The 25,055-nt window shown below is 33.0% G+C and overlaps 1 protein-coding gene across 1 annotated transcript in view; it reads right to left on the bottom strand.

Moving 5' to 3' along the window:
* Positions 1-9,427: 9,427 nt before the first annotated feature.
* The window catches only part of LOC141846627 (uncharacterized), a 32,999-nt gene continuing 17,371 nt past the window's right edge, over positions 9,428-25,055 (bottom strand). The window contains exon 4 of the mRNA XM_074734665.1: positions 9,428-9,650. Within this exon, the coding sequence (XP_074590766.1) occupies positions 9,606-9,650 (45 nt within the window). The 3' untranslated portion in view covers positions 9,428-9,605. The remainder of the gene's footprint in view (positions 9,651-25,055) is intronic.

Below are 25,055 nucleotides of genomic sequence, written 5' to 3' on the forward strand. Positions count from 1 at the left end.
TCAGGCCTACCATCTCGATGTCCAAGGCTACCATCAGGAGGTCTAGGGCCTTCATCAGGACTGGGCGACAGCTAATCACGACAGCAGGAGATGTATGACATGATGCGGAGCATGCACCTGTCATACCAGGCTCCTCCTCCTCCACCTCCTGCTGATGATGAGTAGATGTCTTGGTTGAGTTAGGTTGATGTCGAGATTGTACTTCGATTTGATATTTATGTATCTCGAACATTGTAGCTGTGTAAGGGATTTTATTTCATCTACTGATGTCACTATATGTATGACCTTTTCAATATTTCTATGCTATGTCATTTCTATTTAATCAATTCTCTTTTATATATATTTATATGTTGTATTCTTGTTTATTTTCTATACGAATGGTGTATGAATCTAGGAGGAGTTTTTGTAGTTTAACAAGTCATTTTGAAATATATTTCCATCTTGTCCCCAACCTTACCTTTTAGACATACACAATAACTCTATAAAAAAGCCTTAGTGATGTCTACCTATTGACAGCCTTCCATTGAGTATGTTAATACAAAGCTCTTGTGTCATTAAGAGTTTCACGGTTTCTCAAACTTTGTATCAAAATCTTGTTTTAATGGGTCAAAAATTTTCAAAATATTTTTCCCCTATTGTATCTAGTGTAAGTAATGATCATATGAAATTTCATGATTTTTCATCGTACGCTGAATTACTTATGCTATTTTAAAAATTCAGCTCTGAAAATTCTAATTTTCAGACACCAGTCGACTGACTCAGATATCAGTCGGCTGATAAGGCTGAAAAACTATGATTTTGGCCCTATCTTGGCTAATTGCGTATCCTATGACTTAGTACTCCTTGACAAATGCTCTAAGAGCATTTTTATGGTCTATAGGATTGCTCATACTTATATTTTAGGTTCTAAAATGACATTGTTGGTGCATGATATAGGGAGAGTAGGGCTTTAGGGGGAGTATGTCCCTGAAAGATTAAATTTTATTTTACAAAGGGATTCGGCTCTTGCTTGGATGTTTGCCCTAGCTCTTGTTCGTTTCTACCTCCTTATGGAATTATAATCTTTTTGGTGTTTGTCAAAAAAGGAAAAGAAATGGGTTTGGTTTAAGTTAGAATTTACATGTTCTTTTGCTTTTAACCATGCTTATCGTCTTATGCTTTATGCTATGGTTATTTTTGCTGAAATTATATCTTGTCATATTAAACACCTAACTTAAATAAGTTTTTGCCAAACATCAAAAAGGGAGAGATTATTGGTGCAATCTTGGGAATGTTTGGCTAAATGCGTTTAAGTTAGGCAATGTTGGTGATCTAACATGTGTGAATTGAGTATATAGGAAAGTCCAGGTTTAAAGACTTGGCAAATGGTGAAGTCCCGGAGACGCGACCTCTTGGCAAATAGTGAAGTCCCGAAGGTGCGACCTCTTGGCAAATGGTGAAGTCCCGGAGGTATGGCCTTTTGATATATGTTTATATGTTTTATCCTTGTTTGTTTTCTATAAGGATGGTGTATGGCTCTAGGAGGAGTTCTTGTAGTTTCACAAGTCATTTTGAAACATATTTCCATCATGACACCAACCTTACCTTTTAGACATACTCTATAACTCTATCAGAAAGCCTTAGTAATGTCTACCTACTAACAGCCTTGCTCATGAGTATGTTGATACAAAGCTCTTGTGCCATTAAGAGTTTCACGATTTTTCAAACCTTGTATCAAAATCTTATTTTAATGGGTCAAAAAATTTTAAAATATTTTTTCACTATTGTTTCTAGTGTAAGTAATGACCATATAAAATATCATGATTTTTCATCCTACGTTGAGTTACTTATGCTTTTTCAAAATTTAATTCTGAAAATTCCAATTTTCAGACACCAGTCGACTGACTCAGATATCAGTCGATTGATAAGGCTGAAAAACTATGATTTTGGCCCTATCTTGGTTATTTATATATCCTATGACTTAGTACTCCTTGACAAATGCTCTAGGAGCATTTTTATGGTCTATAGGATTGATCATACTTATATTTTAAGTTCTAAAAAGGTATTGTTGGTGCATGATATAGGGGGAGTAGGGCTTTAGGGGGAGTGTGTCCCTGAAAGAATAAATTTCATTTTACAAAGGGATGCGGCTCTTGCTTGGATGTTTACCCTAGCTCTTGTTCGTTTCTACCTCCTTATGAAATTATAATCTTTTTGGTGTCTGTCAAAAAAGGAGGAGAAATGGATTTGGTTTAAGTTAGAATTTACAAGTTCTTATGCTTTTATGCATGCTTATCGTCTTATGTTTCATGCTTCATGATTATGGTTATTTTTGCTGAAATTATATCTTGTCATATTAAAGACCTAATTTAAATAAGTTTTTGCCAAACATCAAAAAGGGGGAGATTGTTGATGCAGTCTTGCCCTAAGTATCATTGGATTTTAATGTTTGACTAAATAGATTTAAGTTAGGCAATATTGGTGATCTAACATATGTGAATTGAATATACAGGAAAGTCCAGATTGGAAGACTTGGCAAATGGTGAAGTCCATGAGGCACGACCTCTTGGTAAATGGTGAAGTCCTAGAGACGCGGCTTCTTGGCAAATGATGAAATCCCAGAGATTCGGCCTCTTGGCAAAAGGAAGACTTAGCATGACGAAGCTGAGGGAAACATCTCAAGCAAGTGCAAGAATGGGCACGAGGCTTGTGGAAGATGTTTGAAGGCGTGAGTCAAGGATAAGGGATGAAGAAGGAAGTTGAAAGGTTATTTTCAACTTCACCAATCGATTGAGACTAACATCAGTCGACTGGTGTCCTGATCCGAAACACGCAGAAAGTTTGGTCGAGTGAAAGACACTAACCAGTCGACTGATGGAGCCATCAGTCGACTGATATTTGAACGTTGGACTAACAACTGAAGAATTAAATGCAATCTACAAGAGCTGTTGAAGCCCACCAGTCGACTGATCCCTGAGGCAGTCTACTGGTATCGAGAAAAATATTAAAAAATAGATTGAAGATTGGAAACGCAAGTGTTTGCACTTTTTCTTCCTTACACGATCTTCAAGCTCTGTGACTTTCAAATCTTCCTCCAAATCTCCACTATATATTTTGTAAGAGGAAGAGATTGATTATAAAGGTTTCTCCACCTACAAAGATCGCTTTGAGAAGGAGAAATTATTAGTGGAACATTCGCCTGGTGTATGTGGATCCTTGGATTAGTCACCTCATAGAGGTGGATACCAAGTAAATCGAAAGGGTTAACATTGCTTTGATTTTATTTTGTTTTTGTCTTGTGCTTCCGCTAGCATTTTTGTAGGCAAGATCAAAAGTTGCTATTCACTCCCCTCTAGCAAACGAAACGGGCCCAACATAAACCACAGATATGAATGAAACTCCACAACTAGAATTCAAACAAGTTCACTAATACGAAAATGTAAACCCAAAATCACACGAGATAAAACAACAAAAAATACTTCTCCTACTACCAGTTAGTCCTCTCGCATCAGCTGTAATCTCCTATCTACTACCTGGGGAGACAAAAATCTCAGGGTCTGAGTGGTGAGTACAAAATACTCAGTGGAAAATTAGATAGATAGTGCATGCTTAAAGTATATATTCTAGAGCAAAGGGTATACAAAGGAACATCAATAATCAACTAGTGATCAGTATTAACAATGAACTATCAATAAAGTAATATCAGTAATAATCCTGTTAGTAGCATATAGTCTATAATGGATCTCATAAATGCAATAATCTATATGAATAACAATGTCATTTGGATGCATCAATCAAGGAACAATCAAGTATACAACTCACATTCCAATGCAATATATATACGGTCAAGTACATATATATATCAAGCACACAATGCAAGCATATGCATGATGCAACTGCCACACTCATCCCAGTAATCACGTATATATGATGCTGGAGGTGTCCGATATCCAACTGTCATAAATCCAACCCTACAACAAAGTAGCTTGGTGACCAAAAAGTAGGTAGCAGCCATGTATAGCTACATACATCCTATGGTTAATGTCTGTCCTCTAATATTTGTCCCTGAGTATCAATCTCATACTCTCTGAGTACCACCCCTCTACAGTGATAAGGTCAAGCCATTGACTCGGCTGCATACAGGTCGTACAACCACCATCCCCGCGTAATAGGGAATTCCTAACCACCTATTCTATAACATGCCACTACAGGCCAACTATCAATGATAATTTCCCTACAACATTCGGAGTTATAATCATCACCATACATGATGTGATAATCAAGTAATAATAACCAACATCTACTATGCTAAATCAAACTGCATAGATAGTAGAATCTCAATTGATCACAGGTATCATAACTAGAGATAATAAACAATATTCACGTAGATAACAAAGATTCTTACAAGTAACAATATAGATGTTTATAAGATCAATCGAATTAAGGATAAGTATAAAATAAATAGAGTATGTCTAAGGTATCCAACCACTTCAATAGAAAGATAACATGCACTAGAAAAGAATTACTTCTGTATTGACCAAGTACATGGATTACCCACTTAATATGATGAACGTCGATATAAGAACCCCCAGAAAATATAACCTCGTATATAATCGAACCCACAATCAATCAAGGTCCTACAAATAGAATAAACAACATTCACTAGTAAATACATAGACCTTAGCCAATTTAAGATCTAACACTTAACCTAACCAATTAAACTCCAATTAACTCAGGTTAGCCTTAATTGGATCAACACAAGCCAATCCAATAGATCCAAAAGGTCCAACTCTAACTTAATTCACCACACACAAAAATATAACCTAATAGGAATCATTCCTATCGAATCACAATCCATAACACCCAATCAATCCACATTCTACAATTTCCCACTACAATACAAGATTCCAATAGTCAAGAATCGATCCAATCAAACAAAACCTAACTCCACTGATCCTTGAAACCGATCATTCAACTCCCTTGAACCTCCCAACGGATAGAATCAATCCAAGAACCCTAGTTCCACCGATTCAAACAATAAGCAACAGATCTAATTAAACCAAGAGATCCCGAATCAAAATCAAACCTAAATAGAACACAACAACAACAAACATCCTACAACAAATCAACATAAATCCCAATAGTTTGCAAGAATCCAATATCCAAAATGATCAGATTCAAGAAAAGGAATCTCACCTCAGATAGATTGTGTCCTAATCAGCTAGCTCCAATCGTGATTCGATTTTTCTCTCGCAGTCGAAACCAACCTTCACTCCACCATCACCGATCTGCTTCCAACAAGATCCAACATCAAAGCTTAGAAATCCAAAGAACCCAACGAAATCTCCACAAGAAATCTCACGAATTGAAGAGTTCGACTTACTGATTTCTTTCCTCAGCTTCGCCTCCGTTGCTTTGCGCCGATCGCTGCCACCGACATATCCCAACCAACCCCCTACGAGATCCAAGCCCAATGGTCGAAGCTCCTAATCGTCAACGGTTCTCCTCGTTGTCGGCACCGGTTGCGGATGAGCACGTTTGCGCGTCGGAGAAGAAGTAGGGGAAGCAGAGGATCGCGATCGAAAAACTGAGGAAGAAAATCACGATCACTGTACATTTAAGGATTTCTTAATGGATTCGGGTTAACAAATTAAGCCCAATTCCATATCCAAATCCTTTAACATAAATGGGCTTTAACTGGGCTGCCTAAATTGGGCTTATCGGCTGGTTTAATTAGGCTTCTAATTGAGCTCCATTAATAGTCTAAATTACACCCATTCCCTAATTAATTAAGCCCCTAATGAATACTTAACCCCTTAATCCTTACCAATTTTAGGGTTAAATTATTTACAAATATAATTTCTCATATTTTACAAATATGAATGATTTTTGCCTCTTTAGCTTCCCCATATTAAAGTCAATTAAAACTCAAATAGAGCACATATTTCTCATATTAGCTCTTCATCTTTTCTTCATCCAATGAAGAAAAAAATCCTTGGTCTTCCTCTATTATTAATTTATTAAATATTTTAATGAATCAATATCTCATTCAAATTTTATTGAATCTAATCTAAATGAGTCTAACTCAAATTAGACTTAATCTCATAATCCAATTGAATTCACTTGAGTCTAACTCAATTAATTCAATTCAGATCATATTTTAGTCAAACTAAAATCAATTAATCTCCAAAGCATCGTGTCCTTTTTGTGTGACCTAATAGGTTCTCGTAATGTTGGTAATGTGTCTAAATTGCTTTAGACACATAAGCAATGAATGACATTTAGCAATGCATCATTGCTATCCAAATGACAAGAAAGTTGAGATTCAACCTAACCTTTCCGTGACTAATATAATGTATGATGATGTCTTTCTATCTTTGATATTTAGATTGATCAATGAGGCATACACTATGTCATCCTCAATATCAATTTTTGTGTTTCTTGATCCCTGAATAAACTCACTCAAACAAATGAACTCAATATCTCATATTAACTTATTTGAGCATGGTCATACATTTAGTAGTCCTACTCGATCAAAGAGCCCATAGATATCACTCCCGTCATATGGAAGGAATAGATCTCATCTACATTACACATATTTCTCCGCATAATTCGTTGCATACCTAGTGATCATCTTTATAATCCACTCTGTTACGGTTGACATTTGACGATATCATAGTACACAACTCCTTATATAGTAAATCATAGTGACTTTAAGTCTAAGGACTATTCATACCAATAGTCACATGAGAAAATTTATAACACTCATATAACAATCCATGAAACGTTCTCATGGTGGGTCAGGTTAATTCAGTATATATTCTTTAATATAAACTCATGTGTCAATGTGATATCACATATTCATGACTTGTAGATCAAGTCATTAATTGACCAACATGTTAGTCTCAATGCATTAATATTGACCTTAAATATTAATGTTTGACTAAGAATAATTAAGAGTAGTATTCTCTACATTATCTCACTATCAATTCAACTAATTGATATGATGTAGATTAGAACCTACTATTCAAAGACATTATTATATTTAGTCATTTGACATAAACATGAAGTAAATATAATAACCAAACTTTACTTTTATTAACAATAAAATATGATAAAAAATTCCTAATCAATCGTCACATAATTGGCTCTACGGTTACTACTAACACACCTAACCTACTTGGCTTCACTTCTTGACATTTGGTCCACCTAACCTTCTAGGGTTTTACTGCCTGATATCCGATCTCCTTGACCTACCGAGTGTTCACTGTCTAATATCTAGTCTTCCTAATCTACCAAGGCTTCACTATCTAGTATCTAATCTCTCTAACCTACTATGTCTTCACTTTCTAATATTCGATTCACCTCACCTACTAAGCTAATCAAGTTATTTGCTCCTGCAAACTTGACACAAATCAAATAACATAATATCTAACTTTAAACTCTTTGTCATATATCAAAATCCTAGGTTTGATCATTTGATGCTCTCTGCACTAAAAATTTGTATGATTTTTGTCATGTTAGAAAAAAGCTACATGTATAAATGTTTTTCATGCAATGAAAGATAATGATATCAATGGGTGCATCCTAAGCCAAGACGTCAATTATGATTATCATAGTTGATATGCATCATCATCTAGTATAGGGAAAAGATTACAAAGTATTACCTTATTGTTCTAATGAGATGTGTCCTTGGGGCATGGTTGAGTTGGTTACTGCGGGACAGACTTATTAAACTGGACAAGGGTCAAATCTTGACAAAACTGAGGCAATACGTTCTCCCATAGTGGTCAACTACAACTTTTCGATTTACACAAATAGTCGTAGGGCCAACCATGTGGAGCCGTTGGGATGGTGGATTCCACTTCTTACTGAAAAAGGGAAAAGATTAATACATCTCATTAGAATAATAAGGTGATACTTTGTATTATGTACTTAGACATAAAAAAACAACTGAAATGTTCGAAGACACATGGTTGAAAATTGATTTAAAAAATTATTTCAATATTAGTTTTAAAAAACCTTAATGTTATTTACCTGTTCATAGAAGTCACCACTAATTTTAAATCAAAGTTTTGAAAATATTGAAGAGTTTATTGATTTTTATTGTGTCAATTTTTAAAAATTAAAAATGGTTTTTCTATATAAATATTTTTCCTGCAAGTTTTTAACATACATGCTGAATATATGATCTATCATAAATTTTTATAAAATTATTTATAATTTTTTTAATTTTAAATTACTAGAAAATTCAAATAACAGCTAACCAATTTAGTGACATTAATAGATTCATAAAAGGTGGTCGGACTAAAAAGGCATTTTAATTGATTAGCACATTGGTAGAAGCATTATACAATTTTCAACAAAATTAAAACTTGCTTAACCTCATTTCTAACCCGTATACTTAAGAAGTATTAAAAGGAGTTTGTTGGAGCACACCAAAGGGAGATGTGTTGAAAAAGTAAAGACCTTAGACTAAGGGAAGATTAAAAGCTCAAGGTTAAACCTGACCTCATAAACCCAAAATTAAATGGATATTACTAATGATAAAAAAAATTAAGAGAAAAATTAGAAAGAATATTATTAATAAAGAAAATTATTAATGCATTAAATAAGGAGACCTTTTGATTTAGAAGTATGCTTTAAAAGAAGTCATAACTCAAGTAACTCATAATTTAAAAAGATGAATTTTCTTAGGACTTTCCTATATTAAAAAAAAGTTGAGAAATAATTAGACACGAGAAAGAGACCCACCTTAATAAAATAATAAATTCAAAGTTGAATTAAAGAATGAAAGATAAATAACTTTCAAATAAATTTTAACTAGCTTGTTAGTTATCGAATCAATAAGGTGTGCTGTAGAACCTTTTTAAAGTGTGTCAAAATTTAAATTTTGACAATGGAAATTGTTTAGAAGAGAATGAAGAGTTCGAGTTAAAAAATTATCATTTAAATTTTGAGATAAAATATGAGAATGAAAAAAAAATTATTAAATCTAACTTAAACATATTCTCAGAAATGAAAAAAAAAGAAAAAAATATTAATACAATCATTGTTTAAGATATTGATGTTTAAGTTAAAGATGAGATATCAAATAGGATAATAATGAAAGGAAGTCTAAATGAATCAAAACTGGATTAAACAATAGACATTAATTGATTGAGCAATAGACATTAATTAAAGATAGATCAATAGGTGTTGACAGAATTTGAAAATCTAATAGAGAATTAATAAGATAATTGAAAGTCTAATAGAAAATTAGCGACAAGAGAATCTACCTAGAGTAAAGTTGACTTTAATTGATAGGATGCGCAAGTGAGTCCTATCAACCAAAGGGGGCACCATGTCGCCCACAGGAAAGACAAAACACATCCGAGTTGACTGTTGGGATATGCTATTCGTACTTTGATTTCTTCAGCAATGGTAATATTTTTTATCAACATTCAAAAAACTCAAATATAGTGGTACCTTAACAAAGTAAATAGTCACAACTTTAAAGACTTATTTTCAGAAAATAGCAACTAACAATAAAAAAGCTTCATGGGTTATTAGAATCTAAATTCTCCATTCACTCTATAGCAAACTCTTATAATCTAGATTCTCCTTTCAGTCTCACACGCCATAGATCAAGCTGCCAGTGTGCGTCCAAGTTGATAAAAGCTAGTGTAAACCTGTAACAAAGCAGAAGAGAAATAATCATTCATTCTACCTTTACTACAGAACTTTAAATACAAATACATAGACACCAACAAATACTAGACGAGTATAAATAGCCTCATGTTTCAACGCCATTAAGATTATATATTCTCTCAGGGTAAAAGAGAATAAAGAAGTATCAATCCACAAAACATATTCTATAATTGCACAAAAACATCTGTCCATGAAGAATCACTTATTAAACAATTAATAATTTTCTTGGAACTGTAAAGGAAATCATCAATAACTACCGCTTATTAATTTAATTTCTTTGATTTAGAAAAGGGAAATTGTAAGCTACAATGGGCATTCCATTGCCATTTAATGTCCGATAGAAATCAAAATATGCAAGTCCTCTGATAAAAGATCCAAATGTCAGTAGGGAATGTAATTGCATTGCGATAATTACTTCCTTTAAGTAATTTTAAAATTAATTGGTAAGATTATCACAAAAACTTGGGGGGGGGGGGGGGGAGTACGTTAAAAAAAAGTTGTGGCAAAGATGAAAACACTAAGATGGTATAAAGTTATTTGGAAAGATAAAAATAAAAATGCTAGAATGAATAATTAAGTGTAGCCAATTGACGATAACATGAGATACAATGAATTTGATATGTCCAAAGATGAACAATTTGAGTTAAAACAACGAGAGTGCTAAAATCTCTATACTGTAATTAAGAGTTAGTTAACATAATTATGATCTCAATATTACTAGTGATATACACTTGAATACAACAAATGAACAGATGAGATCTATCTAATTGACCCTAATAGTTGAGACTTAAGATAACTATGAAGAAGATATCATCTTACAAGATCATGTTTCAAGCTTCTGTAATGATATTCCTTCCATTTTACATCAAGCAAAAGAATTACTGACCCTCAGACAAATACCACCCAAATGTGAAACACCAATGCAGAGTTCTTATTCAAAGGGATGAATAACAAATTTCCCATTTCAATATACATACATATATATATAAACAAAGCAGTGCAAGAAACCAATTATGCTAGGCGAAAAATATTTTCAGTAGCACTTAAACAAGGAAAACAATAGGCTTTAAAATTCCATATCTTCGAGTTAATAATCCATTTGACAGGGATAAATCATCATTTGCTAAACTCTTGCTCAATCACATATTAGTCCACCTAGTTTCCTCTATTGTTTTTTAACTACGAACAAAGGTTTGAAATCTTGAGTCAAGCCAAAGTTTTGTTCTCTAATCGGTTCAAGATGGTGCTGAGGGAAAGGGGAAGGAGAAGAATGTCAATGTCAGAGGAAGAGGAACTAGAGTAGGAGAAGAGATGATTATCCGTCATGCTAGGGTTTTGTGCAGAGGAACCAACGCAAAGAGAGGAGACAGCATCTGTGAGATTGAGATCGCAATGTCAAAGGTTAAAAGAGATTCTGTAAGATCGCAATGGGGAGGAGGTTGTTCCAATGTAGAGACCACAATGTTGAAGGTTATCACAAGGCAAATCATGATACAAAGGAGGTCATTCTAATGTGGAGATTGTGATGCGGAAGAACTCATGATGCCAAAGGTTCTCGTGAGATAGATCACAACACAGGAGATTGTGATGATGAAGGTTCTCATGAGATGGCAAAATGATTGCAATGTTGAAGGTGCTCGCAAGTGTCAAGCTGTTCCATCAGGTGATCAGTGAGCAAAATGAAATGCTTTCCCATGTCAACCAGCATGGATGAGACATGAACCTTGCTACAGCAAGCATTCATGCAAAGAGAATGTGATCCATCCACATCCAGTAGAACTTTAGTTGCCTCACTAAGATATTCACCATGTCACTATGTTTATCTCCCACATGTTACATTTCCTTTTACCCCCTCAAACATCTTATCTATATTATGTTTAGGAGTCTAACCTCACTATCTATAAAAATTTTGGGCATCATCATTGGATGGATCCGGCATGATAATAACAGAAATTTCCTGGATATTGACAAACAGCAGACAGAAAATTAACTAGTGTCTATCATTGATATAACTGATATTAATGGTGTAACTCAAATTACGTGTTCCCTTTTATATTTATTTAATAGTGCAACTCATGGTACATCTGTCCCTTCCCATATAGTTTATTGATTGTTGACTTGAATTACACCTCTATCCAATTATCTCCAAAAGAAATGGCCTCCTCCAACGACAAATTGTGATAACCTTGCAATAGGCCAGTTGTCACATAAGTCATCTACTTGTGTTTGCATTTTGCAAGAATTTTGTGTGACAATATACCATCAAAGATTTTTACATCGTCCATAATAGATGGAGTTCTATACACTAATGGCTTTCATTTTCCTCAATTACTTGAATCCATTTCTCTCCATTGACAATTGACAATCTTCTAATCCAAAATCCTCTTGTCATCTTCATCTCCAATAGGTGGCTACCTTCCTCATTACCTCCTTCACTTCCACAACCAATCCTCCCATGCTCCAGCAAGGATCCTCTTTCTAATCTCCTCCTCCATGAGCTCTCCTGCTCAGCCAATAGTCATAGCATCACCTCCTCCAGCAAACCAATGGCTTATCCTTCCCTATATCACTAGTTTTCTTTATTGTCATGGCATCATACTCCTTTGAGATTAGCATTTGAGTTTTTGCATGTGAGATGAGTCATTGTGTTTTTTATGTATAACAACAACGAAAAGCCTAATAAATATATACTTATAAGAAGAAAACTTTCAAAAGTATGCAGTGGCCCAAAAAAAGGTCAAGAAACCACTAAGTGAAGTCAAGAACGAAGCTTTCGAACGCTTATATTGACAACTTGCTACAAAAGAAGATGAAATGAACATTTATAGAATATCTAAAACGAGAGAAAAGAAAATAAGAGATGTTATTCAAATAAGATGCATTGAGAATGAATCCAATAAGATAATAGTAAAGGATAGGGAAATAAAGAAGTGATGAAAGAAGTATTTTTATCAATTTTTTAATGAAGGTTTAAGTAACCAACTTAACTTAAAAACTTAAATAGATTATAAAAGTTTAAATTTTTATCACAGAATTTAAATTTTAGAGGTAAAATAAACATTAAATGGGAAGAAAAATAAAGAAGCCGTTGGACTAAATCATATTCCAATAGAAGTATAAAATGTCTAAAGAAGTAGGGGATTGAATGATTGATGAAATTATTTAATTTAATAAAGAAAATAAAAAAAATCTAATCAGTGGAGGATAAATGCTAGTCATCTTATATAAAAACAAAAAAGATATATAAAATTATGTGAATTATAAGAGCATTAAGTTAATAAATCATACTATGAAACTTTAAGAAAGAGTAATTTAAAAAAAAACAAATCAAAGTGATCGAAAATCAATTTGGATATATAACCAAAAGGTCAACGATAGAAACTACACAAAAGTATAAAGAAAAGAAACAAGACTCACACAGTCTTCATTAACCTAGAAAAAATTTATGACAGTATAAGAAAAATATATGGAGAATTCCATAATAGAAAGAAGTTAATATAGCGTATATTGAAATAATTAAGAATATGTATGAAAATGTAATAACAAGAATAAAAATTTTAGACAGATTAACTGAAATATTTTCTATAAAGATAGAGATATATCAAGAATCAGCTCTAAATTCATATCTTTTTATACTAGTTAGGATGAACTTACTGGTTACATCCAAGACACATTATTATGGTGCATATTATTTACAGATATTATTTTGATCAATGAGACACGTAAATATGAAAATGCTAAGCTTGAATTTTGATGAGCAACACTGGAAGTAAAAGGTTTTTGTACTTAGTAGAGTAAAAATAAAATATGTGAAATTTAAATTTAGTAGTATTAGATCTAGCTAGACAATTGTTAAATTAGAAGATAATGAGTTACCTATGACTAAGAGATTTAAATAATCTAGGATCATTTTTGTAAATAGATAGAGGGATTGATAGAGATGTTTTTTATAGGATACAAGCAATATAATTAAAATAGGAGGATGTCACATGTTCTTTATCATAATAAAGTACTTCTAAAACTTAAAAGAAAGTTTTATAAAATGGTAATCAGATCTGCTATGTTATATGAAATTGAATGTTGGATTTTAAAGTATACACACGAGTAAAAGATGAGTGGCAGAGATAAAAATAGTAAAGTACATGTACGGACATACTAGGATGGGCAGATAAGAAATGAGAATATTTAGAGAGAAAGTCAAGATTGTACTTATTGAGGAAAAATTTCGAGAGACATATTTAAAATGTAAGAGCATATACTTATGCATCGAATAAATGCCCTAGACAATATAAGCTTATGACAAATACGTACATTAATAAAGAAAGAGAGAAGTCAAAGAAAACTTAGTTAGCTATAAGATATGATAAAATTCTTTTAAATATAAAGATGATATAGTAAGAGATCAAATCTAATGCATGGAAGGATTCATATACCCGACCTGACTTAAGGAGATAAAGACTTAGATTGTTGTGCTGATGTATAAATCATATGATAATTTCATGTTAATGTTTTATATTAACGTATATAATTATTTGTGTTATTTTTTTTAGCAATGTAGAAAATTAAAAAGTTAATTTTAAAGCTTAAACTCTCTCTGGGATTATGTTTGTATCATAATCAATCAAGATTCCTTTTTTGGGAATTGTACAACTTTTGAGAGAAATTAATGCTGACGTGATCCCTTGAACTACTTGTGTTAGACTGCTTATGATTATAGATTTTGATACTGATATTTTTGTTCTTATTGTTAGTATTTAATGGCTGAAACTTTGACTGTCTCTCTAATTTGTTCTCTAAACATGTGTCTAGATAATTTGAATATTTAAAGGACGGTAGTGACATGTTGCTGAAATGTTTAACTCTAAACACTAGAAGAAAAACACTAAGAGTAAGACGCAAAAGATTATAAAAATCATAAATCCTGGATGTGATGAAACCAGATTACTAAGTCCTACCCTATTGTTAGCCTTTAACATATAATTTCTTATAACAATTATATTTTAAAGCCTGTGTAGAGTTGTTATGAAAGTCCAAAATACATGGAATATTAAGTGAGAAAGTGCTAGAAAAATTATGCAATTGGTCATGAAAGTCTAAAAGACATCGAATAATAAGTGAGGAAGTGTTGGACAGGCTATGCGAACAATAATGGGTTTAAAGAATTCTGACTATATATATACATACATATATATATATTGCAACGGAATCATGAAAACACAGGTTATGAATATATAGTGGTTATCTTACAAATTTCATCTACATGCATTTTCAAGTGGAAAGAAGACGACGATGAAAATATATATGGTGTTTTAGGGGGGATGGAGGAGATGATTGATTAAGTTAGAAAATATAGGGGATATTGTATCATAACCTTATTTCATTTCTTCCAAGATGATGGAAGATGGAAGCAATAACACTAAGGAAGATGGAATAAATAATTCATTATATAGTTTAAAATCTCATGTCATGCCAAAACTTTTGCTTGTGATTGTTACTTGAGGTAGAAAAAATTTGTATCACTTTATTGAAAATAAGATATATTTATATACAAGACTAGAAATTCATCTTAAGAAACTAAACTCATCTTAACAAACTATTTACAATTTATATATATAGCAATATATATTTATTAATTATGTTAGTTATTAATTAGCTTTATTATATATATATATATATATATATATATATATATATATACTATCGTATATATATAGTTAATATGTTAGTGTTAATCCTAGAGTCAATTATGAGATGATTGAAAAGGAAACTTTTGTATCATATTTCATTAATAAAAGGCAAAGTTTATGGTTATTATATTTACTTCAAATCTGTGCCAGAACAATAAGTATAATAATTATTCTATATATAATATATATATATATATATATATATATATATATATATATATATATATATATATATATATATACATGGACAATATTAATGCATTGAGACTAGCATGTAGGTCAACTGATGACTTAATCTCAAATCAAGGATATAAGATATCCAATTGACACATGGATATATATTAGAGAATATATCCTGAATTGACCTGCTATAAAAATGTTTCATGGATCGTTATATGAATGTCATAAACATTCTCATAGTGACTATTTGTATAAATAATCCTTATACCTAAAAATCAACAAAACCACTTAGCTCATATTGCGTCCACCAATGATGTCTCTGATAAATCAATTTTTATCTCTACAGATGAATTTGTCAAGTTCACAAAATATCAGGAATCATTCAAGTCTGCATCTTTCTCTGTCACTATTATTGTTGATTCAAATAAACAGAACACATGTTTGTTTCCTCATCCTCCAAATAGGTCATTTGATTCTGGTACCACAGATCATATGACAGGTAATTCTAGTCTCTTTTCTACTTTCCAATCTAAAGCTAACACTTCTACCATTACTTTAGCTGATGGTTCACCATCTTGTGTTTGTGGGTCTAGCCCTATCAATACTACCTCATTGCTTCCTCTGTCTTCTGTTTTATATTTACCTAATTTATCCTTTAATTTGCTCTCTATCAGTCAACTAACTTGTAATCTTAACTGGTGCACCTAATTTTTTCCTTAATCATTATATATTTTTGATCTTTTGACGAAGAAGATTATTGGTAAGGATATGAGTCTGGAGGCCTCTACATTCTTGACACATCACTTCTAAAATCTTTTGCTTACTCGAATGTCACTTCTCCTTTCGAGACTCATTGTAAGTTGGGTCATCCATCTTTCCCTTTGCCGAATAAGATTTGTCCACAATATTATAAGGTATCTTCATTAGATTGTAAGTCGTGTCAGTTTGTAAAACATCACCATCTTAGTTCGAGTCCTAGAGTAAGTAAACGTGCTACTATTTCTTTTAAATTAGTTCAATTACCTAAGAATAATCATCCACAAAATTAATAAAATTATATTTAATGAAAAGTCATTCTTGTTGGTGTCATTTTGAGCTGATACAATTTCTACAGCATGTTTTCTTATTAATCGCATGTCATCCTTTGTTTTTCATGGTGAGACCCCTTTTCAAAATACTTTTTCTCAATAAGTCATTTCTTGTTAACCTTAGGATATTTAGTAGCATCTGTTTTATTCGGGATGTTCATCGGCATATTACTAAATTAGACCCTAAGTCTTTGAAGTGTCTTCTTTGTTACTCTCGTCTTCAGAAATGATAGAGGTGTTATCATCCGAGTATTAACAAATATCTTATTTCAATTGATGTTATCTTTATGGAAGATACACTTTATTTCCAATCTTCATCTATTCCAACTAGTCGAGGGAGGATAATGATTTATTTGTATATTCTATCAAATCCTCTACACTCATCTCCAAATCGGATCCTGTCAAGTCTCCTATTATTCAAGCCTACTCCAGGCGTCAACCTCTTGATTCAAATCCTACACCTCCTCCTTCATCAACTAATCCAGTTTCGAGCAATGATCCCCTATTGTGTTATACAAAGGTAAATGTCAGTGTACCTATCCTACTTCTTTTGTTTCTTACAACGGTATGTCGTCATCCTCTTATTTTTTTATTGCTTCACTTGACTCTATTTTTATTCTTAAAACTACCCGTGAAGTCATATCTCATCCTGATTAGTATGATGCAATGATAAAGGAGATGAATGCTTTAGATGACAATGACACTTGGGAGTTGATTGATTTACTTTCAAGGAAACAAGCTATTAAATGCAAATGAATATTCACAGTTAAAGTCGACCCGAATTGGTCAGTTGCCAGATTCAAAGCTCGTCTTGTCGCAAAGGGCTTTGCTTAAACCTATAGTGTGGACTAGTCTGACATTTTTTCTCCTGTTGCAATATTGACATCTGTTCAATTATTTATTTCAATGATTGCTATTCATCATTAGCTTTTACATCAACTTAATATCAAGAATATTTTTCTTCATAGAGATCTTCAGGAAGCAATGTATATGGAGCAACCTCCTAATTTCATTGCTCAAGGGGAGTTAGGGCGAGTTTGTCATCTTCGAAAGTCCTTGCATGATTTAAAATAGTCCTCATGCTTGGTTTGGAAATTTTAATCAGGTTGTTGAAATTTTTAGTATGATGAAAAGCAAATATGACCATTCTGTATTCTACAAACAATCAGGATTCGGTATCATCCTATTAGTTGTGTATATGAATGATATTGTTATCATTGGAAGTGATGTTATAAGAATCTCATCTCTTAAGTCTTTTATTCATACTCAATTTCACACAAAGAACTTGGAGGTGCTAAAATATTTCTTAAAGTGTTGAAGTTATAAAGAGTAAAAAAAAATATATATTTCTATCTTAGAGAAAATATATCTTTGACCTATTAACTAATACAGAAAAATTGGAAGCAAAACCTCGTAGTGCTCTAATGATTCAGAACATGTAGCTCACAGGAGATAGGGAACTATTCAAATATCTTGAGATATTGAAGATTGATTAGGAAGTTAAATTATTTTACTGAAACTTGTTGAGATATTACATATCCGATTAGTGTTGTCAGTCAGTTTATGTCATCTCCAACAATTCATCATTAGGCGATGATACAACAAATTTTATATTACTTGAAAGGGGCATCCAGACGAGGTATTATATATGTAAATCATGGACACACTCATATTGTTTTTCAAATGCAGATTGGGGAGGTTTCAAAATGAATAGAACATCTACTTCAGGTGATCGTATTTTTGTTGGAAGGAAATTTAATCTCCTAAAAAAGTAAAAAGCAAAATATTGTCCAGTGTAGAGTTAGAATATAAAGTTATTGCACAACCTGTGTGTGAGATAATGTGAATATATCAACTCTTGACTAAGGTAGGACTTAAGGCTTTAATACCAACAAAACTATGGTGTGATAATCAAGCTGCTCTTCATATTACATCGAATCCTATGTTTCATGAGTGAACTAGGCACATTGAAATTGATTGTCATTTTATTCGTGAAAAGTCAACAAACTTGATTTCTACAGAATATGCGAAGACTGATGAACAATTAGGGGCATCTTCAACAAAATTTTAAATGGGATTCGGATTGATTATCTTTATTACAAGCTGGGCATGATTAATAATGCTATGCTCCAACTTGAGGGACAGTATTAGCTGTATATATATAATATCATATTAGTTGTATATATAATCCTATATTCGCTATATATATATGGCAATATATATATATAGTATATATTTGTTTCCACTATGACTAGTTGATCTTCCAGGCATATAATTAGTATTGCGACTTACCAAAACATCACTAATTGACGAGATAATATACTTTCTGGATAGATACACGGTGAATATATCTTGTAAAGAAGAAACCTCAAAACCAGAAAGGACTTGACTTAATACTCAAAACAATAGGAGTAGTAAACCCGACCATGGGCCGGGTCCAGACCGGACCCGGTTAGCCGGGCCGAACCGGAACCGGCCGGTTACCGTTCAAGTGCTGTGAAACCGGCGAACCGTCAGTTAACCAGTGGGTTTCGAGAACCGCCAATTGAACCATTTAAATTTTTTTTTGTGTTTTCCCATTGGAACCGGCGGTCCGACAGCTCCAAACCGCCGGTTCCCAACGGCTCCAGCGGTTCAAATGACTAAGATCATTTGATCGTTTTTTGATCCAATGACTATGATTTAGTGTTCGTTATGGTCCAAATTCTATAAATAGAGAGTTCATTTCATCATTTTTAACACACTTTCTCTACTCTCTAACTCTCATTCTCAATTTCGTAGTTTGCATTTTCTAATCTCAACAATGTGTTTCCGAGTTCCGACTCCATCTTTCGACTACAATGAAAGGATAGGTGGTGGAAGTTCTTCACATCGATCTCGGAGGGGAAAGAAAGTATCATCATGATTCCAATATTCAATCCACTGATGATGAGATCGAGGCCCAACACCTTCTACGCCCGAAACACAAGGAAGTACTGAAGCAATTACTTCTAAAAGGTTAGAGAACATCCTCCTCTAAAAATCTTCTATTTTCACTAAACATTTTGAGAAGTCACTCTTCCATCGGGAGAAATACGTGTAAAATGCAAGCATTGTAATACTTCCTACAAATTCCAAACCGGCGGCGGCTATGGATTGTTAAAACGACATGTAGAAACGAGCTACCCCTCGATAGAATATGAAATCGACTGTTCTCAAACACAATTATCTACATATTTTCTAACGGTAGTAGTACTGATTCCGATTTATTTTTATATTCTGATAATAAATTAAGAGATTTATTAGCTAAATTTGTTTCCGTAGAACATCTTTCTTTAGTTTTGAATCTAAATGCACATTTGAAGATTTTGTAAAGAATCTCTTAATCCATCTGTTAAACGTGTTCCTAGGACTACACTTACTCGTACAATTAAAAAATTAGTAAAACAAGGAAAAAAGAATTTAATTGATGAATTTAGTAAATTAAATAATAAAAGTTTCTTTATGTGCCGATATTTGGAGTGATCATTGGGGAATTCATTCTTATATGGGTGTGACTTGCCATTGGATTCAATCCTCCAAAAAACTTGATTTCTACAGAATATGCGAAGACTGATGAACAATTAGGGGGGCATCTTCAACAAAATTTTAAATGGGATTCGGATTGATTATCTTTATGACAAGCTGGGCATGATTAATATCTATGCTCCAACTTCTTGAGAAATTTATTTAGTTGCATTTGCTTTAGAGTATTAGCTGTATATATAATATCATATTAGTTGTATATATAATCCTATAAAACTTTCAAAAGCACAACTTTTATTGATATATATATGGCAATATATATATATAGTATATGGACAGACATTCAGTTGTTTCCACTATGTCTCCCGACTCATTGGAAGCTCAAGCATTACTCGACGATTGGACCAAAGCCGAGAAAAGAATCCAAGGAATGCAACTTTCGAATAAATTGATACTGAAAGAACGAATACAATATAATTGATGTATGAAATGTAACAGAACTACGTGGGCTTTGATTCTCCTATACCCCAAAACATCACTTTTTTTAATAAATTTTAAATTTTAAATTTAATAAGTGCGAGGAAAGAAATTAAAGAACGAGAATTCATAATGAGTACTAGTGTCAGTCGACTGAAGTGGTAAGATTAGTCAACTGGCACTAAGTTATTACACTGATACGCCTCATCAGCTAAATACATCTTGTAAAGAAGAAACCTCAAAACCAGAAAGGACTCGACTGTATGAGAAAAGTAAGTCGATGAATTTTGAATCTCAAAAACCAAGTGTGATTTCAGCAATTCAATAGCCATTTTGGTCAAAACAACTGGGATGGTAAAGAAGAGCACTTTTTTTAATAAAATGTAAATTTTAAATTTTTTAATATAATAATCTTGAATCGTCAACTCGTTGCGATCCGTGAACCGAATCGGCGACCGGCGGTTCCGAACTGTTAACAGTAACCGTCTTGGGCGGTTAAGGTTAGGGTTCGACAGTTCAGTTCCGAACTGTCGAATCGTCAGTTCTGAACCATGGTCGGGTCTAGGTAGCAGCGGCAAGATTTGAACTGGAAAGAAGAAAAGAGACTAGAATTATCTGTCATATGATCCGTGGCACCAGAATCAATGACCCATTTGGAGGATGAGAAAACAAGACATGTATTATGTTTAATTGAATCAGCAATAGCAACATCAAAAGAAGATAAAGACTTAAGTAATTCCTGATATTTTGATAACTTGACAAATTCATCTGCAGAGATCAGAATTGAGAGGCATCATTAATAGCCCCTGGGGCATAGCTGAGTTGGTTACGACGGAACAGAGTTGCAGAAGAGGATAAGGATTCGAATCTCAGCGAAGCCAAGATAATACCCTCCTTCGTCGTGGCCAACTGTAGCTTCTTAATTTACCTCCTCACAGATGGTCGTGGGGTCAACCATGTGGGGTCACTAGGATGACGGATTCCACTTTTGCAAAAGAGAGGCATCATTAGTAGACGTAATATGGGCGACGGTAGAAGTATTGTATGGTGTTTTAGGGGTGGAGGTGATTGATTAAGTTAGAAAATATAGGGGATATTATCTCACAATCTTGTTTCATTTTTTCCAAGTTGATGAAGATGGAAAAAATAACACTAAGGAAGATGGAATAAATAATTCATTATATGGTTTAAAATCTCATGTCATGTCAAAAGTTTTGCCTATGATAAAATGTTGTCCCATCATAGCACATATTAACATGCTCCCAAGCGTACTGAGATGAATATAAATAAGTTAATCCTATAATTCTCATCCACATAACATTTTAGTTTCACATATGAGTGTATACCAATTAAGATGTCTATTGAATTGAAAATTTAAAGCAATAAATTATACAGTTGGGATCCTTGTCGCAACAGATTCCCGTCACAAATTTGTGACGGGAATCTGGACCATTCGATTTTAAAATAAAAGATTAAATCTAGGCCATCGCAATCATCCATTCAATTTACGGCCTAGATTTAATCTTAATTTTAAAATCGAACGGTGCAGATTCCTGTCACAAATTTGTGATAGGGGTCTATTGTGACAAGCAACTTTTTTGTAAATTATAAAATATTATGAGCAACCAGACAATTGATTATTCTGTTAATGTGAAAATGAGTTGTGTGCATTCAATGGAAACAATGTATAAATTATCATTTCTCACAGGAGCTTTAGTCCTATTTGGAGAAGTACAATATTAGCGTGGTGTTATACCTATACTTCCACGCTTCAAAAAGCATTGAAGTATATCGAAACAAATTTATATAAGTTTTACTCCTTTAAAATACTTCAATTATTTTATTTATTTTAAAAATAAGACTGTCATTAGATAGTCAATTGATTAAAATTTTATTTTACATATTACACATTCATAATTTCCACATGTTTATAACATATCAAAGATACATTGAGATAGGTTTCACTTAATTTAATCTTCTTCTACTTAAATTATTTGAGACTAGATGCTTTAAATAATTAAATTAAAAATGATTTTTAATCAACTTGTACTTTAATGTATATATAGATTAATTCATAGAAATTTCACAACTATAATCTTCTTCCACTTAAGCTCAATTATACAAATAAAATCATATCGGATAAGCAATAAAATTATAATTTTGAAGAACTAAGTAAAAGAATAAACCTTGCTAAATTCATCTTGATGTGTGCAGAGGCATGCCAAATCACTCTTAAGCATCGATAGGGTATAATATATTAGGGAAGCAATGCTCTCAAGTGATCACATTCTGCTAAATTGTTTTAATATATTTAGCAAAGGGTATAATTTAAGTTTTAACAGTATTTCAAATATATAGATGCAGGACTTGGTATAGTACACATGAATTTGCAAAGTTGTGTGACTGAATTGGGCCAAGAAAGTTTATGCTCAATGGTTCAAAGGCCTAGAAATATAAGAGCTTTAGAGGAGCTTGGACTCTGTGAGGAGCATTGAGTGATTGTGGATGTTGATGTGCAGCTCATGTGTCCAATGGCTCAGATCCTTGGTACAAGGTGAACTCAAAAGCACAGATAATTAGATGGCTAAAGCAAGTTCAGGGAGCTTAGCGCATCTAATGAACTGGAGATTTAGAAGGGTTGACCCTAGGACAAAGGAACAAGGCGAACTCAGAGGCAAGGAGGATTAAATGGCACTAAACAAGATCAGGGAGCATCGTGTATTTAAGGTGTAAAAATAATACAATGGATTCCTTATTTTATTATAAGAAATAAACTCCTATTTATATACAAATATAGGGACCTATTTTAGAAGAATTATTCTATAAAAAATATATTTATCCCTAAATACTCTAACACTCCCCCTCAAGATAGAGAATATAAATCATATATACCCAATTTGTTACATATGTAGTCAATTCGAGGATCTCACAGTGACAGTGAATATATCTGCTAGTTAATCATGTAAGTTAACAAAACTAGTAGATATTTCACCAGATATGACTTTTTCTCTGATAAAGTGATAGTCGACTTCAATATGCTTTGTCCTCTCATAAAAAACTGGATTCGGAGCGATATGCATAACGGCTTGATTGTCATATATAAGTGGCATTTGTGTAACCTCTTCAAATCTTAGCTCTTGAAGCAATTGTTTGAGTCATATAAGCTCGTGACTAGCTATGGTCATAGCTCGATATTCTGCCTCTGCACTGGATCTTGCCACAACATTCTACTTTTTGCTTTTCCAAGAAATAAAATTATCTCCAACAAATATACAAAAAATCAAAAGTCGATTTCCTATTGAGTGATTGTGGATGTTGATGTGCAGCTCATGTGTCCAATGGCTCAGATCCTTGGTACAAGGTGAACTCAAAAGCACAGATAATTAGATGGCTAAAGCAAGTTCCCCAGGGAGCTTAGCGCATCTAATGAACTGGAGATTTAGAAGGGTTGACCCTAGGACAAAGGAACAAGGCGAACTCAGAGGCAAGGAGGATTAAATGGCACTAAACAAGATCAGGGAGCATCGTGTATTTAATGTGTAAAAATAATACAATGGATTCCTTATTTTATTATAAGAAATAAACTCGAAGTGCTATTTATATACAAATATAGGGACCTATTTTAGAAGAATTATTCTATAAAAAATATATTTATCCCTAAATACTCTAACACTCCCCCTCAAGATAGAGAATATAAATCATATATACCCAATTTGTTACATATGTAGTCAATTCAACCCAAAACTGAAGAGGAACATGAGAATGGAGAAAACGGATCTCAAAAAGACAGTGACAGTGAATATATCTGCTAGTTAATCATGTACTCTGCAAGGTTCGAAGAGAAATACCAAATTGAATTTAATTTCATAGAAGAAAGATTGAAAAAGAGAAAACAACTCTGAACGATCATTCATTAGATATAATCAAGTACAACGGAAAAAATCATCTATAAAGGTAACAAAATATCTTGACCCCAACGTAAAAGAAACACAACTCGGTCTCTAAACATCGGAATGAACCAAAAAAAAAAGGTGTAGACCGACTCCCAGTGTGAGGAGAAAAAGAACTACGAACATGCTTTTCTAATTGATATAACTCACAAGACAAAAATTCTAAGTGAGAAAGACCAGGATACAATTGTTTCAACTTATCAAGACCATGATGAATAAGAAGAGATGTCATCGCCGAACCAACAAGAGAGGACTATTGAAGCCGATATAGGCCATGAGACTCACATCCGAAGCCAATCATCCTCCCCGTGCTCCGATCCTGTAAGGAAACAGAAGATTTAGTAAACGAGATGACACAATCAAAAGATCGAGTAAGCCGACTAATTGATAATAAATTAAAAGGAACACCGAGAACATAAAGAACATTATGAATAAAAGAGATAGAGAAGGATGAACAATACCAACACCCTAAGACTGAGTTTGAGAACCATTTGTCATGG

Source organism: Curcuma longa, chromosome 15 (genome assembly GCF_044706935.1).
Source record: "Curcuma longa cultivar G26 ecotype Majalengka, Jawa Barat chromosome 15, ITB_CL_G26_1.1, whole genome shotgun sequence".
Classification (NCBI taxonomy): domain Eukaryota; kingdom Viridiplantae; phylum Streptophyta; class Magnoliopsida; order Zingiberales; family Zingiberaceae; genus Curcuma; species Curcuma longa.